The sequence below is a fragment of the Danio aesculapii genome, chromosome 1, assembly GCF_903798145.1.
Source record: "Danio aesculapii chromosome 1, fDanAes4.1, whole genome shotgun sequence".
NCBI classification, from domain to species: Eukaryota; Metazoa; Chordata; class Actinopteri; order Cypriniformes; family Danionidae; genus Danio; species Danio aesculapii.
Window position 1 is genome coordinate 62,139,360 of NC_079435.1, and position 16,242 is coordinate 62,155,601.

The 16,242-nt window shown below is 36.3% G+C and overlaps 2 protein-coding genes across 4 annotated transcripts in view; both read left to right on the plus strand.

Annotated features, from left to right (window-relative positions):
- Window positions 1-847: 847 nt before the first annotated feature.
- On the plus strand, window positions 848-10,982 carry LOC130233652 (uncharacterized). The gene is made up of 5 exons (XM_056463803.1): window positions 848-902; window positions 4,096-4,385; window positions 8,015-8,281; window positions 8,559-8,711; window positions 10,593-10,982. Exons 2-5 carry the CDS (start codon window positions 4,112-4,114, stop codon window positions 10,763-10,765), a joined length of 867 nt encoding a protein of 288 aa, XP_056319778.1. The 5' UTR covers window positions 848-902; window positions 4,096-4,111; the 3' UTR covers window positions 10,766-10,982.
- A 3,054-nt stretch (window positions 10,983-14,036) lies between these two features.
- The window catches only part of gart (phosphoribosylglycinamide formyltransferase), a 39,769-nt gene continuing 37,563 nt past the window's right edge, over window positions 14,037-16,242 (plus strand). For all 3 annotated transcript variants that reach the window (XM_056463756.1, XM_056463747.1, XM_056463763.1), the window contains exon 1: window positions 14,037-14,201. The gene's annotated coding sequence lies outside the window, so the exon portion shown is untranslated. The remainder of the gene's footprint in view (window positions 14,202-16,242) is intronic.

A 16,242-nucleotide genomic window follows, 5' to 3' on the forward strand; every position in this document is an offset into this window, starting at 1 on the left:
TTTATATTCACCACAGCCAGCCATCGCCAATAGCAGCAGGAACGCGACTGAAAATCCTCTGAAACCAGCAGATCCGACTGCACATGCGAAAATCATCCCGGATATCTTCAGAAGTCCAGCAGAATAGTAATAATAAAATAATAATAATAATCTCAGATGTGAAATCTTGAGTTGAAGTCTACATGATTCCTGGCTGAGCTCATCCCTCTTCGGCTCACTTTCACTGACTGACTCACACACACTTTCACTGCGTGAAAAATGCGCTCGAAAGCGAAAGTAGATCAAATTTCGTGCCAGAAAAACTACAACCGGAACTCCTGCATTCCGAACTCCTGAGATCATCTCGGTTTTATTAAATTGATAGATTTTATGTACATATTTATTTTACTAGAGACATAACGATACAAACTGAACATGTCAAATAATTAATCAAAAGTTAAAGTATTAGTATTTATTATGTTTGTTTACTGTTTAGGACTATTCTCATTTAATTAAATTACATTAAAAATTATTTGTAACTCATGTGTAAACCCTGCCTATCACAGCACATATATCTATGATCACAGCACAGTAACCGAGTGCCGGCAGCCAATCAGAGCACTGCATTATAGTCATGAGAGCCTGTAGAAATATCAAAACAAATCGTCAAATTATTATCATTCGTTTAATGTATTTATTTAATATTGTTTACTATTGTACGACTAATCTAATGTTAATTAAATGACAATAAATGTTATTTGCAACTCAGTCTAAGTCATGCGCAAACCATGCCAATCACGGCATAGTTACCAAGTCCCGGCAGCCAATGAGAGCACTGCATGATAGTCATGAGAGCCAATAGAAGAACCAAAACAAACCGGAGACTGTCAGAGCGGAGCGAGCGGAGTTTCTCCGGTGAAGTGGTTTGTATCAAAGCAGAATCTTCATTTTAAACATTTATCCTTGTCATTTTGGCATATATATTATATGTGTCTTACACAGAAAGTGATATGCGCTGCGGTGAGCTCGTCAGCACTAACAGAACGTCGTGATTTAGGAAACTAAACGCTTCTGTCACCATTGTTGACATTTATTTATGCTAAATATAGCGCTAACGGTGGTTTTACTGTGGTATAATGTCACTCAGACACCCTTTTACAATGGTAAAGCCATATAGCTCATCGTCAGCCAATTGTTTTGCCGCAGTAACGTTATATTATAAGGAATCATAGCAATGCGATAACAAATACACACACGCACACTGATTAAATGTAATAACTGCCGATTTAAATGGTATATTTATGATGATGAACACGTTGATTATTCAGCCAAATCTTACCAAGCAACAGTATTGTCGCAGTCCACGTGCATAGCTATTTTGCATTTTCAGTTCAGTTTTATGTAAAAATTTACAGTGTACAAATGTGCAGTGCACAAATACACAAATGTACACGTTTTTCATTTATTTATTTCCTATAATATAACGATTCAAGAAATAGATAGGTGATGGAGTTTGAATGCATTTATACAAAACGCATTAAAAGCACATGAGATTCACATGATGTTAAAACTGCACATGGTAGTGTGGTTTTGGAATATCTTCATGTAAATTTTTAAAATAATTTTTAGGGGTTTTTCACCTTTAATTGAGATAGGATAGTCGACGTTACAGACAGGAAAGCATTGGGAGCAGAGAGGGGGGTAGGGTCAGCAAAGGACCTTGAGCTGAGAATCGAACTCAGGCTGCCGTGAGCATCATAGTGCTATATGTCGGCGCATTTAACAACTAGGCTATTGGCGCTGACTATCCTGATGTAAATTTTAAAATTGATTACTTGAACGTTTTCTTCACATGAAAATGTTTCATTTGAGTTTCACATTAGTATTAATATTATTATTACATTGAATAAGAGTTCTTACGCAAACTCTTGAGTTTTTTTTTTTTTTTTGTATTGGCGTGTTTGTAAAGTGCAACGTGTTCTGGAAATAAAACATCCAGGCGTTTTTATCCATAGGGGAAATTAATTTTTAAAATTAACTGATAAACTGTGAAAGATAGACATCAGTGGCGTAGTCGGGGCTGTACGCACGTATACTCAGTATGCTTACTTTTTTCCACGAGCTGTTTCGGTATTACCACTTTTGAGGATCAATAATTGCGTATACCCTCAGTATGCTCACTTGTTTTTCTGATTAAACGTCCGTAATTTACGTTTATTCATGTCCCCTTTAACTGTATACCAAATGTTTTTTTTTTAACTCGCATCCTAATTTGATGCAACTGGAGCGTTTTTGTTTTGTTTTACTTGCGCCATTCCCCACCCCGACGACCACAGCAGCTGTGAGGGCACTATTAGCAAAACATAACTCATTAAATAGGATTAGACTATTAGCATCTCCCTTTAAAAAGAATTTTTTTTAATTTTATTTATTTATTTTTTTTAATGGATAGTTTCCAAAAATGAAAATTTACTCAACTTTTACTTGTTCCAAACCGCTTTGTCTTTTTTTTCCTTCTGTTGAACACAAAATAAGATATTTTGAAGAAAGCTGGAAACCTGTAACCATTGACTTACATTGAAAAAGTATTTGCTTTTCCTTTCCTTTTGTGGAAGTCAATAGTTACAGGTAATTGATGTAAAAAAGGAATAAAAATAAATAAATAAATATATATATATATATATATATATATATATATATATATATATATATATATATATATATATAGCTAATGAATCAAAGAAACATTGGCTTTCATCGTTTCTTTGCCTACTTCATTTAAAATTTGGCTCGGGTGTAATAGTACACCACCTTTTTTTTAGGACTACACCACTGATAGACATGTTATAACCTAATTGCATATGCTTTTGTTTAATTAATTGCTTTTGATAGCAAATTTATTCAGACAAACCGCTACCCGTGATGCTCTACAGAAAGTCATATTTAAATATGCCATACAATTTAAAGATGTTTTTTGTTAACATTTATATTTCTACATATTTTATTGACTTCTGATATCTCAGTCTGATTAATTTGCCACAGTGCATGTCAGTGTAGATCTTTCCCTCATTAAACTTCACAGTCTTGTATTTCTGTGCTTGTAATGTTGTGATTTTCCTGGTTTGATTTATGGCTTATAATAGCTTTAAAAAAAGCATAGTTCCCCCAAAAATGAAAATTTCCTGTTAGTTTACTCCCCCTCAGGCAATTCAAGATGCAGATGGCTTTCTTCTTTCAGCAGAACTATAAATTAAATGTTTAGCTGGAACTGTTGTCCTCTGGTATCCATATAATGATTCAGTGGGTGCCAACTCTTTGAGATTAAATTTAATAATAATAATTATAATAATATGCATCCAAATCATAATAAATTCCAGCAGCTCCTGAGGTCTTATGAAGCGAAATGATCACTCAGTGCAACAAACAACATTATTTACCACTTTATTACTCTGTAATAAAGTGGTAAATAATGTTGTTTGTTTGTTTATTACCTGGTAATAAAGTAAAAAAGATTAAATGGGTGGAAAAAGTAAAAAATTAGCTAGTTGTTCCATACAATTAAAGCCAACACATGATAATACTGTCTTAATTAATGTTCAGCACGCATAAATCTGTTAAAATCTTATTATTTAATGGAGGATTTTTATTTGGATGAGCTTTTAAGGCCTGTGACTGATGTTTGCCGCTTTAACAGATTAAATGTATTTAGTTATTCATATAATAAAGGCTGTACAGTGTTATGTTGTACCTCAAAACAACAATAAAGCACTGTTTATTTAAGATTTATCTTTGTAATATTGTTTTTAATTTGTATTTCCTGTTAAAAATATGTGAAAATCTCAACATTTAGTCGAGGATTTTTATTTGGATGAGCTTTTAAGGCCTGTGATTGATGTGTTATAAAGTGCCGCTTTAACAGATGTATTTTAGTCTGTATTTTCAGAGTCTTCGATCTCTTTACAGGTCTTGGATCTCATCAAATGGTGTTGCACAATCTCTAGAGGCCTCATGATGTTCATTTGTGATTAAGTTGAGATGACGTCAAACATTGAATAAAAAAAATGCACATTTCAAAGCACTTCACAAGACCTTTAATGGAATATGTGTGTTTTCCAGCCCATCCTCAGCACAGATGGAGGTGTGCCAGTCTGGGGTGGAGAACCCCCCTGTGCAGGACTCTGAGCAGGCGGAGGTCCAGACGGCGATGCTGTGGAGCATCCAGGAGGCGGTGCAGAGGCAGACGCTGCAGATCGGGGTGTCAGCGTGCGGAGCGACTGCTGTGGTGGATGTCCTGCAGGCGCTGGGCATCTCTGTGAGCCCAGAGACGGTCAACCACTGCGTCAGGACCAGTCTGAGGAGGAACGAAGCACCGCTGCATGATTATCTGCACTCGCGGAGCACGGCTGGTACATCTACACTACGCAAATCTACCTGATAGCAGATATATGCTGGTTTTTAATTGATCACACTTTACTGTAAGGTTCCATTTGTTAAGTTAGAGATATAGTACATCCAGGAGGATGTTTTCACAGAATAAGGCTAGACAAGTTTATTGGCAGCATGACTTGAAGCACAGCACTTGTATAGAAGACTGAAGGATTTATTCTGGGAAGACAACTATAATGGATGTACTTTATCCTGCTTATTCTCATTTATCAGTCACAACAATACAAGGTATGTTATCCTGAGATAACAACCGCTGAATAACACAGACTCATCCAGGAACTGAGAATCATCTTGACCGTCAGTGAATATTTATATCCATATACTTATATATCCAGCTACTTGACACAAAACATAAAATTAGACCGAAAACACTGTTCTGAGTCATAAAAGTTTGTTATTACTTTGATTAAATCCAAAACTCACAATTGAAAACAGCTGATGGAGTATACACTAACCTGCACATTATTTAGACACTAGATGGCGCCAAACAGTCAAAAACACAAAGCTGACAGAAACTAAAACAGCTGATGGAGTATACACTAACCTGCGCATTAGTCAGACACTAGATGGCACCAAAAAGAAAAAACTGGTTCAATGAAGCATAGACTAACCTACGTGTTATTCATTTACAAGACACCACCATACAATTAAAAAAAACAGCGTGACAGACCAGCAGACACATGAATGTGGATGTAAGTATATGGATATAAATATTCACTGACGGTCAAGATGATTCTCAGTTCCTGGATGAGTCTGTGTTATTCAGCGGTTGTTATCTCAGGATAACATACCTTGTATTGTTGTTACTGATCAATGAGAATCGAGTATTCCAGACCAAGGTTATAATAGTTTTGGATTTTTCATTAGTTTCTATTTCGTTTTGACTTTTTGTTTTCAAATTCAGTCAATTTTCATTAGTTTTTAGAGGAAGATTTACTAGTTTTTATTAGTTTCTATATTTTAAAATTGCTTAGTTTTAGTTTAGTTTTCATTAGTTTCAGTATTAGTTTTAGTTTTTTCTAAATAAGGATATTTGTTAGGTGCAAGACTCAAAATCATCAGAATAAATATTGTATAATAAAAACTCAGCCATACTTTTTTTGAAACGTATTCAGAGGACACATGACCCCTATCATCTACCACTATCATCTACCAATCCTCAAAAATACAACAGCCCACAATATAGCAGCCCTAAGTACATTATGTGTGCAAGGCTGCTTCTGAGGTTAGATACACAGTAGTGATGGGAAGTTCAGATCTTTAAGGTGAACCAGATCTTTTGTGACAGTCCTTCTATGTTAGGACTCGACACACCAAAATTATGTAGTCAGCAATAGTAATTTCAGTCAGTTAAAACATCACCATGATCTGAAAAATGTCTTACAGTTAGGTTTTGCAACCCAACTGAAGCATGATTCACCTATTTGAACTCCATTACGATTTTCTGTTGTGAAATAAACTTGTGTTTTTTCACCAGATCCTCTCATTTAAGCTTTCGGTTTACCCACGCTGATGTTGTTTGTTTAGTTAAGTCACAGCCGGCTGTCATGTTCTGTTAGTGTTCGGTTCACCATCTGCTGAATCACCCATGCGCAGTATTATCGGTTCACCGCTTATCAAACCTGATCTCAGTGTATTGCTACTGTTCTAATAACTGAATAACAGTATATATTGGTTTATTTCGAGTCAGTATATATTGATATTCGAGTATATATTGGTTTTTATTTCGAGTTAAAAAGTAAGTAGTTTGTGGATAAGAGTCCTTACTGGAGACGCGAATCGTTTCAAATGATTCAGTTCGATTTGGTGAACTAGTTCAAGCGGTTCACTTAGAAGATGCGGTTAAAAAGATTTGATCAGGATCACTAATACAAAAATAAAACCCATTATTGGACACAAAAGTGTTAAAGTAATAATTTTAAGTCTCTGTATTTAATGCTGTCACCGTGTTGCTGTCATGTCCAGTCGTTTTAGTCGCGGGAGCAACAGCGAGGATGACTGGGGGAGAACCTGGCCAATGGTAGCAGGATTACAGACTCTTGAGGTGCTGTTCGGTCAAACACTTAAATAGTAAATAGATTTACTTCTAAAAGGTTTACAGTAAGATTATGTATTAAATACATTTCCAAAGAAGAAAATGCTATAATTTTAGTTAGTTTCAGGTAGTTTTGTATGTACACAATACAGTTTGTTCTAGATTTTTTTTGTAAAACTTTCGTTTTCATTTTTATTTAAGTTAACCACAATTATTTTACATTTTAGTTTTCGTTTTTTTGTTTGTTTTCGTTAACTATAATAACCTTGTTCCAGACAGCTGTGTAATAATCTTAATGCATTTACTAACATGAACAAACAATGAATAATACATTTGTTATTGTATTTATTCATCCGATTAACGTTGGTTAATGAAAACACAGTTGTTCATTGTTAGTTCATGTAAACTCACAGTGCATTAACTAATGCAACAAGCTCAACTTTGAATTTTAATAGAGCATTATTAATTCATGTTAGTAAATACATAATCTAGCATTAACTAATGAAGCCTTATTGTAAAGTGTGACCTATAATTAAATGTATCGTGATAACAAACCTGCACAATAATAGTATCATGGGCACTTCAAATGATCTGCAATAATTATTTATTATTGAAACCTTAAGAGTGCCTTTTAGCAATATTTGATCATTGGCAGATGCTTATCAAAAGCTACTTGCATTGCATTTATGCTGTATATTTAATCAGTCTTGCTTTCCTTGGAATCAAACCAATAAGTTGGTGAACCACTGCAAGGCAGACTGAAATTTAATAAGCGATTTTATTATCCTCTAGAATAGTTTTTTACATTTATTTAAATACGGCATCAGAGCATTCCTTTCTGATTATTGTGATAATGATCTTTATTTGTTTTCTTTAATTATATTATGTAACAAACTTAATGCGATTGTTTATTTGAAAATTGCTTTAAATTTCCTCACCCGTAGACCACCTAAGGTGAAGTTGATGTTGAATGAAAACCTATAATACATATGAAATGCCTATAATAATAATAAAAATTATAACCCTTCCCCTTAATCAACTTTACCCCTTCAACATTAGGCCCGCCCCTTCACATTCAGTTTCTCTCTTTTACCAGCAGCTCTGTCCCCTTCATCAGCATTTCCGCTCCTCCATCATCAGCTCCGGCTGTTCATCATCAGCCCTGCCCCTTCACCAGCAGCTCCTCCCCATACATCAATCGCTCCTCCCTTCATCACCAGCTCTGCCCCTTCACCATCAGCTCTGCCCCTTTACCATCAGCTCTGCCCCTTAATAATCAGCTCCGCCCCTTCATCACCAGCCCCGCCCCTTCACCAGCAGCTCCACCCTTTTATCATCAGCAGCTCTGCCCCATCATTAGCTCCTCTCCTTCACCAGCAGCTCTACCCTTTTATCATCAGCAGCTCCGCCCCTTCACCATCAGCTCCTCCCCTTTACCAGCAGTTCTGATATTGTACTATTAAATGTTTTAATCTTAAATACGAAACATATACAACATTGAACTTATCTTGTATTGGACATTCTATCTGCTGTGATGATATTCTGGTCCTCCAGGAGCAACGCACCAGCAGCTGATATGCGGAGCTGATCAGGCCAGTGGCGGGCGCGTCATCGGTCGATTCTTCGCTCTGCATCCGCGCCGGCGGGTGAAGCTGGTACCATGGTTAGCACGCTGGATTCTGCGCGGAGCCGTTCCCGTTGCCACCATGAACATGCAGAGAGCCGTTCCTGAAGGAGAGGAGATTCCAGACGCCTGGCATCACCAGCTCATATTTGGCGTCGGACCCAGTGCTGTATTCATGACCAACCCTCTTGATGTGGGTGCGTAAATTCACACTTCAACATACAGTTTTCTAGCCAAAATAAAACAAGTAAGACTTTCTCAAGAAGAAAAATATAGGAAATACTGTGAACAATTCCTGAATCTGTTATACATCATTTGGGAAACATTTGAAGAAGATAAAAATAAAATAGACGTGTTGGTGTTTGAGATCAAATCAGATGTATTTAAAATATATTTACACTTCTCCAAAAACAGTGTGTGGATATTTAAACCAAATGCCAGAATGATGTTAGAGGGGTTTGTGTTGTTGTGCAGTGAGTGAGGAGGAGGTTCATGAGCGTCTGTGCAGTGAGTCTGTGCTGCTCATCCGACGGGAGGACATTCTGAAGAGACTCACGCCTGACGTTCAGCTGCCACAGATCTCACAGCACCATCCGGACCCACGCTGGAAAACACTCGACGTGGAGGGTATGATGATGTACATTCAGCTGTTTGATATATGATATTAAACACTAGCCTGGCGTGCCATCTGCTGTTATAAACTAGCCTAGAGCGCCATCTACTGTTAAACACTAGCCTAGAGTGCTGTCTGCTGTTAAACACTAGCCTAGAGTGCCATCTGCTGTTAAACACTAGCCTAGAGTGCCGTCTGCTGTTAAACACTAGCCTAGAGTGTCGTCTGCTGTATAAAAACTAGCCTAGAGCACCTCTGCTGTATAAAAACTAGCCCAGAGTGCCTTCTGGTGTATAAAAGCCAACCTAGAGCGCCATCTGATCTTAAAGTACCATAGAGCGCCATCTACTGTTAAAAACTTGCCTAGAGCAATGTCTGCTGTTAAAACTAGCCTAGAACACATTGAAAATTAGCCTACAGCGCCATCTACTATAAAAAAAATAGCCCAGTGTGCCATCTGATGTATAAAAATTAGCCCAAAGTGCCCTCTGCTGTATAAAAACTAGCCTAGAGCGCATCAGCTGAATAAAAACTAGCCTAGAGCACCATCTGCTGTATAAAAATATTAGCCCAGAGTGCCGTCTGGTGTATAAAAATATAACCTAGAGTGCCATCTGATCTTAAAAAGTACCCTAGTGCGCCATCTACTGTTAAAAACTTGCCAAGAGCAGCGTCTGCTGTTAAAACTAGCCTAACACACCATTAAAAATTAGCTTACAGTGCCATCTACTTCCAAAAACTAGCCTAGAGCGTCCTCTGCTGAATAAAAAATAGCCTAGAGCGCTTTTTGCTGTATAAAAATTAGCCCAGAGTGCCGTCTAGTATATAAAAACTAACCTAGAGCGCCATCTGATCCTAAAAAGTACCATAGAGCACCATCTACTGTTAAAAACTCGCCTAGAGCAACATCTGCTGTTAAAACTAGCCTAGAACACCATTAAAATTAGCCTACAGCACCATCTACTGTTAAAAACTAGCCCAGAGTGCCATCTGCTGTAAAAAAAAAATTGCCTAGAGCGCCCTCTGCTGTATAAAAACTAGCTTAGAGCGCCTCTGCTGTATAAAAATAAGCCCAGAGTGCCTTCTGGTGTATAAAAACTAACCTAGAGCGCCATCTGATCTTAAAAGTACCATAGAGCGCCATCTACTGTTAAAAACTCCCCTAGAGCAACATCTGCTGTCAAAACTAGCCTAGAACACTATTAAAAATGAGCCTACAGCACCATCTACTGTTAAAAAAAAGCCTAGAGTGCCATCTGCTGTTAAAAAAAATAGCCTAGAGCGCCCTCTGCTGTATAAAAATTAGCCTAGAGTACCGTCTGGTGTATAAAAGCTAACCTAGAGTGCCATCTGATCTTAAAAACTACCCTAGAGCGCCATCTACTGTTAAACTCTATCCTAAATCATGAGTGTGCTGTTAAAACTAGCCTAGACCACCATTAGAGATTTGCCTACAGTGCCATCTACTGTTAAAAACTAGCCTAGAGTGTCATCTGATGTTTAAAAGCAAGCCCAGAGTGCCCTCTGTTGAATAAAAACTAGCCTAGAGCGCTTTTTGCTGTATAAAAATTAGCCCAGAATGCCGTCTGGTGTGTAAAACTAACCTAGAGCACCGTCTGATCTTAAAAAATACCCTAGAGCGCGTCTACTGTTAAAAACTCGCCTGGAGCAGCGTCTGCTGTTAAAACTAGCCTAGAACACCATTAAAATTAGCCTACAGCGCCATCTACTGTTAAAAATAACCCTAGAGTGACATCTGGTGTATATAAATTCGCCTAGAGTGCCCTATACTGTATAAAAACTAGCCTAGAGCACCATCTGATCTTAAAAACAGCCATAGAGCACCATCTACTGTTAAACTCTATCCTAAAAATATGAGTGTGCTGTGTTTGCAGGTCAGGTCCGCCAGATGGTCAGTGAGGAAGCGCAGGATGATGTTGATGTCCGTCAGAAAACTCCTCATCTGCTGATTCCAGCGGCGTACAGCTCCGGCGTCACATTCTTTGCTCTCAGAGACTCTGCTGTGGGTCAGGAGCTGCTCAGCACTCCAGATCTGCCTCCGCTGTGAACATCACACCCTGCATCCACTTACTGCTGACTCTGGATCAGTGCTCATCTGCTTTTATTCCCTGGATCTTAAATAGATGTCGTCATCCTGCTCCGTTTTCATGCTAACAGTGTTGTTTTTTTAAGAGTTTGATGATTTGACTGCAGCGGTTTATCCGGTAAACGTAGTGATGTGCAAAGATTGAATCGCATCCAAAATTAAAGTTTTTATTTACATATACTACAAAACTGATGAATGCTTGATTCTGATTGGCTGATGGTCACTCTCAGGCGATTGGTTATTGTTAGATAAACACACAGCTGAAGTAGTTCCGGCAGGTTTTGAATGCATTGCAACTCCATATCACTCCGCTGAATGATTAGGGTTATTTCACAGATACAACAGACAGAAATCACAACAGAAGGAGGAGATGTGGAGGACACTTGTGGAAGTCTTTTGTGTAAGAAATTAATCTTTACATTAAGGCCGAATCACCACCTTGTGTGTGCATTATGTTTCTAATAGTTCAACAGCCCATCATCAACTCCTTAAATAATATATGTATGTACTGTGTTTATTAATGTATATATAAATACACACATGCACGTATTTGAGAATTTTTATTTATATTCAAATATATATATATGTATGTGTGTATATATATATATATATATATATATATATATATATATATATATATATATATATATATTTAATGCATTTTTAAAGTAAATATTTTTTTGTTTTGTACATATAGTTTTTCATGTATGTGTGTGTTTATATATACACAATAAATGTACACAGTACACACACACATTTGAAGTCAAAATTATTAGCCCCCTGTTTTTTCCCCAATTTCTGTTTAACGGAGAGAAATTTTTTTGTTCATGTTTATTTGTTTTTTTTTTATTTTTAGAAACACATTTCTAATCATAATAGTTTTAATAACTCATCTCTAATAACTGATTTATTTTCTCTTTGCCATGATGACAGTAAATAATATTAGACTAGATATTCTTCAAGACACTTCTATACAGCTTAAAGTGACATTTAAAGGCTTCACTAGGTTAATTAGGGTAACTAGGCAGGTTAGGGTAATTAGACAAGTTATTGTGTAACGATGGTTTGTTCTGTAGGCTAATAATATTGACCTTAAAATGGATTTTAAAAAATTAAGAACTGCTTTTATTCTAGCTGAAATAAAACAAATAAGACTTTCTCCAGAAGAACAAATATTATCAGACATACTGTGAAGATTTCCTTGCTCTGTTAAACATCATCTGGGAAATATTTAAATAAGAAGAAAAAAATCAAAGGGGGGCTAATAATTCTGACTAAAAAATATGTAAATACTAATTTTCATTCTGGATGCATTTAATCAAGATTAGTCTTTGCATAACACTAAATAACAGACAAGAAATGTCCAGATCATGTACTGCATGAGCTGTCAAGGTGCAAATACAACCACAAATCATTTTAAAATGATGTAATACACCAACTAATACAGTTTTTCCTCAGTAGCTTTGGTGCATTTCTCACAATACTATTTACATTTGCACAACAGTTAATGCATTTCTCTAAATAATTAGTACAAACTGCAAAACCTAGTTGATAACTTGCAAAAGTGCATCACTTGCTCAAAATGGAGAGCTCATTCCTCTAAAGCAAGTATTGATGTGAATGAAAGTGTCAGTGTCATCAAGATGAAAAGTCCTGACATCACTGTTTATGAACAAGATAGTCAAATGGCTTCGTCCTGTTTTCATTATGACAGTTTACTCTGTACATTTCCAATGTAAAACAGTCAGATTTTGGTGACTCTTCCTGTAAATGCTCAAGACAGCTCTGTATACTATTTGCACAGCCATTTGAAAACTCTAGTAAAGTTAGACATCAGTGTATTTAGTGAGGTATCTGAGTACAAGACACTGAATATGGATGTTTCACATGTTTACTGCATTTAATCTTTAATTTATTCACAGCATTGTGTAAAAGAATAAACACACCCTTATTCACAACAAACATACACTTCCTTAGTGTAGAGCTGTGCACAACTGTAGACAATACTGCAGTACATACTGGAACTGAACCTACAACACACACAGGTCTGTAAATCATCCATCAAATTGTTCAATTTAGAAGACATTTTCAGGAAAAATAAAAGATTTCAACATTTTAATAAAGTTTTCTTGACAGATTTTGACAGCTAGTTCAACATTTGTGTATGTACTGACTCCAGTAATGAAATGAGCACTATTAGTTTAATATGGACTGACTATTCAGCATTCACAAGTTCAGTTCATGTTGACTGACGTGACATAAGAAGATGTTATAAACAGCAGAGAGTCGTCTGAAAGCGATTGATGCATGTCCAAAAGCATTCGCAGTTTGTTGGAAGGAATGAGAAACTGCTGCTCTGATGTGCACAAGTGACTGATTGTTTAGAGAAATGCATTAACTTTTGTGCAAATGTAAATAGTGTGAGAAATGCACCAAAGACACTGAGGAAAACTGTATTATGACTTTTTTAAAACCTTGAAGTTTTAGAGACTTGAACTTTAGTACTTTTATTAGTAATTAATCAGAACATCTGTAAGGAAAATGTACATTAAGCTAACATTTCATCCATTTTAAGTGAATTTGAAGTCATGCAATTCATGAGTTCTTTATTGGAATTTTTAAAGCCGGCCATTTTGGAAACCATGAACCGTATGTGTGTTTTATTTTATTTAATACATATTTTTTCCAGTTCTTAAAACTTTATGTTTTAGTTTTATGCACATAAATATATAAATTTACATATAGGCTATGGATTTTAATATTAATTCCCATTAGAGTATTGAAACGTCAATATAAAAGGTGTACATTTAAGGAGTCTATCACAGTTACACGAACTACATTTACCATAATTCTCTTCGACTTCAGACGGGAAGTTGACAAACCTGAAACTCCTACAATCTTGAGACAGAAACATAACGAGTACATAAAAACTCCTATATATAGTATAATATAACAATCACTCTTACAATCCCGATCTACACTGTTTTCTTAAACAAGTAGCGTTATGTAAAAGAATTGTTTATTAAGGTCTGAGTCATTTTGAGCGAATCAATTCGTTCGGACAGCTCGTTTCAGTGAATTCGCGTAAAAACTTTAATAAGCTTTCTCATTTTGTTCCTAAAACCCACCATAGTATAAACACAAACGTTTATATGACTCCACTTCACTTTAATATCAGTTCACAGATAAAATCAGTTTAACCAAAAAGCATCACAAGGAAAGAACCGAATCAGTAGAACGAGTGATTCAGTGAGCCGAGCAGCAAGTGTTAAGCGTGTGCACGTGGTCAGTGGAGTGAAACACGCTGGTCTTCAGTCCATCACCATCAGAACTCATTCAACAACAGCTCAACAACACACACAGTCCACACTGAAGCCTGCAGCTCATCAGAAATCATGTAAGTCAACACTCACAGCAAACACACAACTTTAACTAACAAACATGCATGGAAGTGTTCAGTAAGCTGCATCGTTCAGTTTACATCATACACTTCATTTACACACATTACTGAACTCTCTGTCATGCATGCTAGTTAGTGTTAGTGCATGATCAGATGTGTTATTTACACCGTAGCACGTACTTTACTTTGCATTTGATACCATCCTCATAATAGATTATCTTGTATATTGGTGAGCGTGTTCAAACACTGTAATGTCACATGGAGAATGCATGTTAATGTGACTAATCTGATTCTTTTACAACCATATCACCACAGTACAACCACAGTGTGTGTGTTTTGTAGAGTTCTGGAACAGCAGACATGTTGATGCATGTGAATCTCTCAGCTATTGGTGCATTAATATATGCATATGCAGGGGCGGATTTAGGGTTTTGGTGGCCCTAAACGATTCCAGCCATGGGGCTCAAAAGTCCTAAAATGCACCCTTTCTACTTTTATTTCATGTTTTATTAATTAGTTGTTTTTTTATCACTCAAACTACTTTTCTACGTTTTATCTTAATGCAATCTCACATTTTAAATGATGATTTTAAACCAAAAAAATTGTGCAGATGTAAAAATATTTCATTTTATGATATTATAATTTCACAACAATACATAATTATATTAAAATTACATTTTATTTTCTATTATGTAAAATTTAATTGCTTTAAAATGTTATTTGTTTAACTCTCACCATACAAATATGATAGAAAACACATTTTATATATAGTTTATAGGTATATTTTATACCTCTAGATGTTTATTGGGGGCCCCCAGATTTCCTGGGGCCCTAAGTGGCCGCTTGCCTTGCTTATTGGTTAAATCCGCCCCTGTGCATATGCATGATGTAAATATTCTGAATATTTATTTAGTGTGTAGTAAATGAGCAGCAGACTCTGAGTCTCGTGATGGAGTCACTCATGTGCTGCTGGTTAACTGTGTGACCGTGGATGTGTGTGTGTGTCTGTGTGTTTGCTCTGTGTGTGTGATTGATTTGTCATCATCAGTTATCTGAATCCTCTCTTTCTCAACTAAATTGTGTCAGTGGGTTTTGGAGACAAAGTTCATTTGAAGACAGTCAGCTGATCATCAGTCATCTTTACAGGTTAATTCAGGGTTTAATTAGCAGTAAAGTGACTACTTATTGTTTTCAAATGACTTCTGAAATAATAGATTTTCTGATGAATACATTAAATAAGGGATTACTGTTCATTTTATATGCATTACTTAGGCCTGTCACGATATTTATTCTTTGTTGTATGATATATTGCACCAAAATATATTGCGATAAACGATATTATTGCCATTTTATGCCACTCTGAATCGCGAATGGTTTCGCTTTCTTGCTAGCGCTCGCGCGCGTCTAACATTATATCTAAAATGACAAACTTCTTGAGCTGATGATAATAGCCTGCGCTTGATTATTGACGTGCTTTTGAAACCCGATCCTGTCAGACACTGACAAACACGAGAGTGAAGCGTGAAGAAACAAAGGAGAAGCCGGAAAAAAGGAGCACATTATTATTCAGCAAACATGAACACAATGCCATGTTTAACTAACTTATTATCTTCACCTTTTGGTCTAATATGAACCGGGAATGAGGGAATTACTCTCTAACAGAGGCTACATGTGCTGCTGAAGATTACAGACACAGATGAGAGGTTTTCACTGACTGTAGGCTATATTTTGTGTTGTTTTTGAACCTAAATACTGACGAAATGTCTGCTATATGTAGTTCTTCTGTAGCTGGGAACATATCGGAGACTGTAAGGGGCTGTATGTGTTTATATGTGTTCATTTATTTAGTTATTTAACATAATTACAGACGTTACAGTAGGCTGTTTTGCACTGTCATTGATCTGCAGTTATAATCAACTCATGTTCATAGAAAAGTCAGTAATAAACATTTCTACACAAGTATTTATGTGTATGAAGCATCTGTGTTGTGAGAAGAGCTTCTCATATGATATGTGAGCGACCTGTACAGCTTTACTGT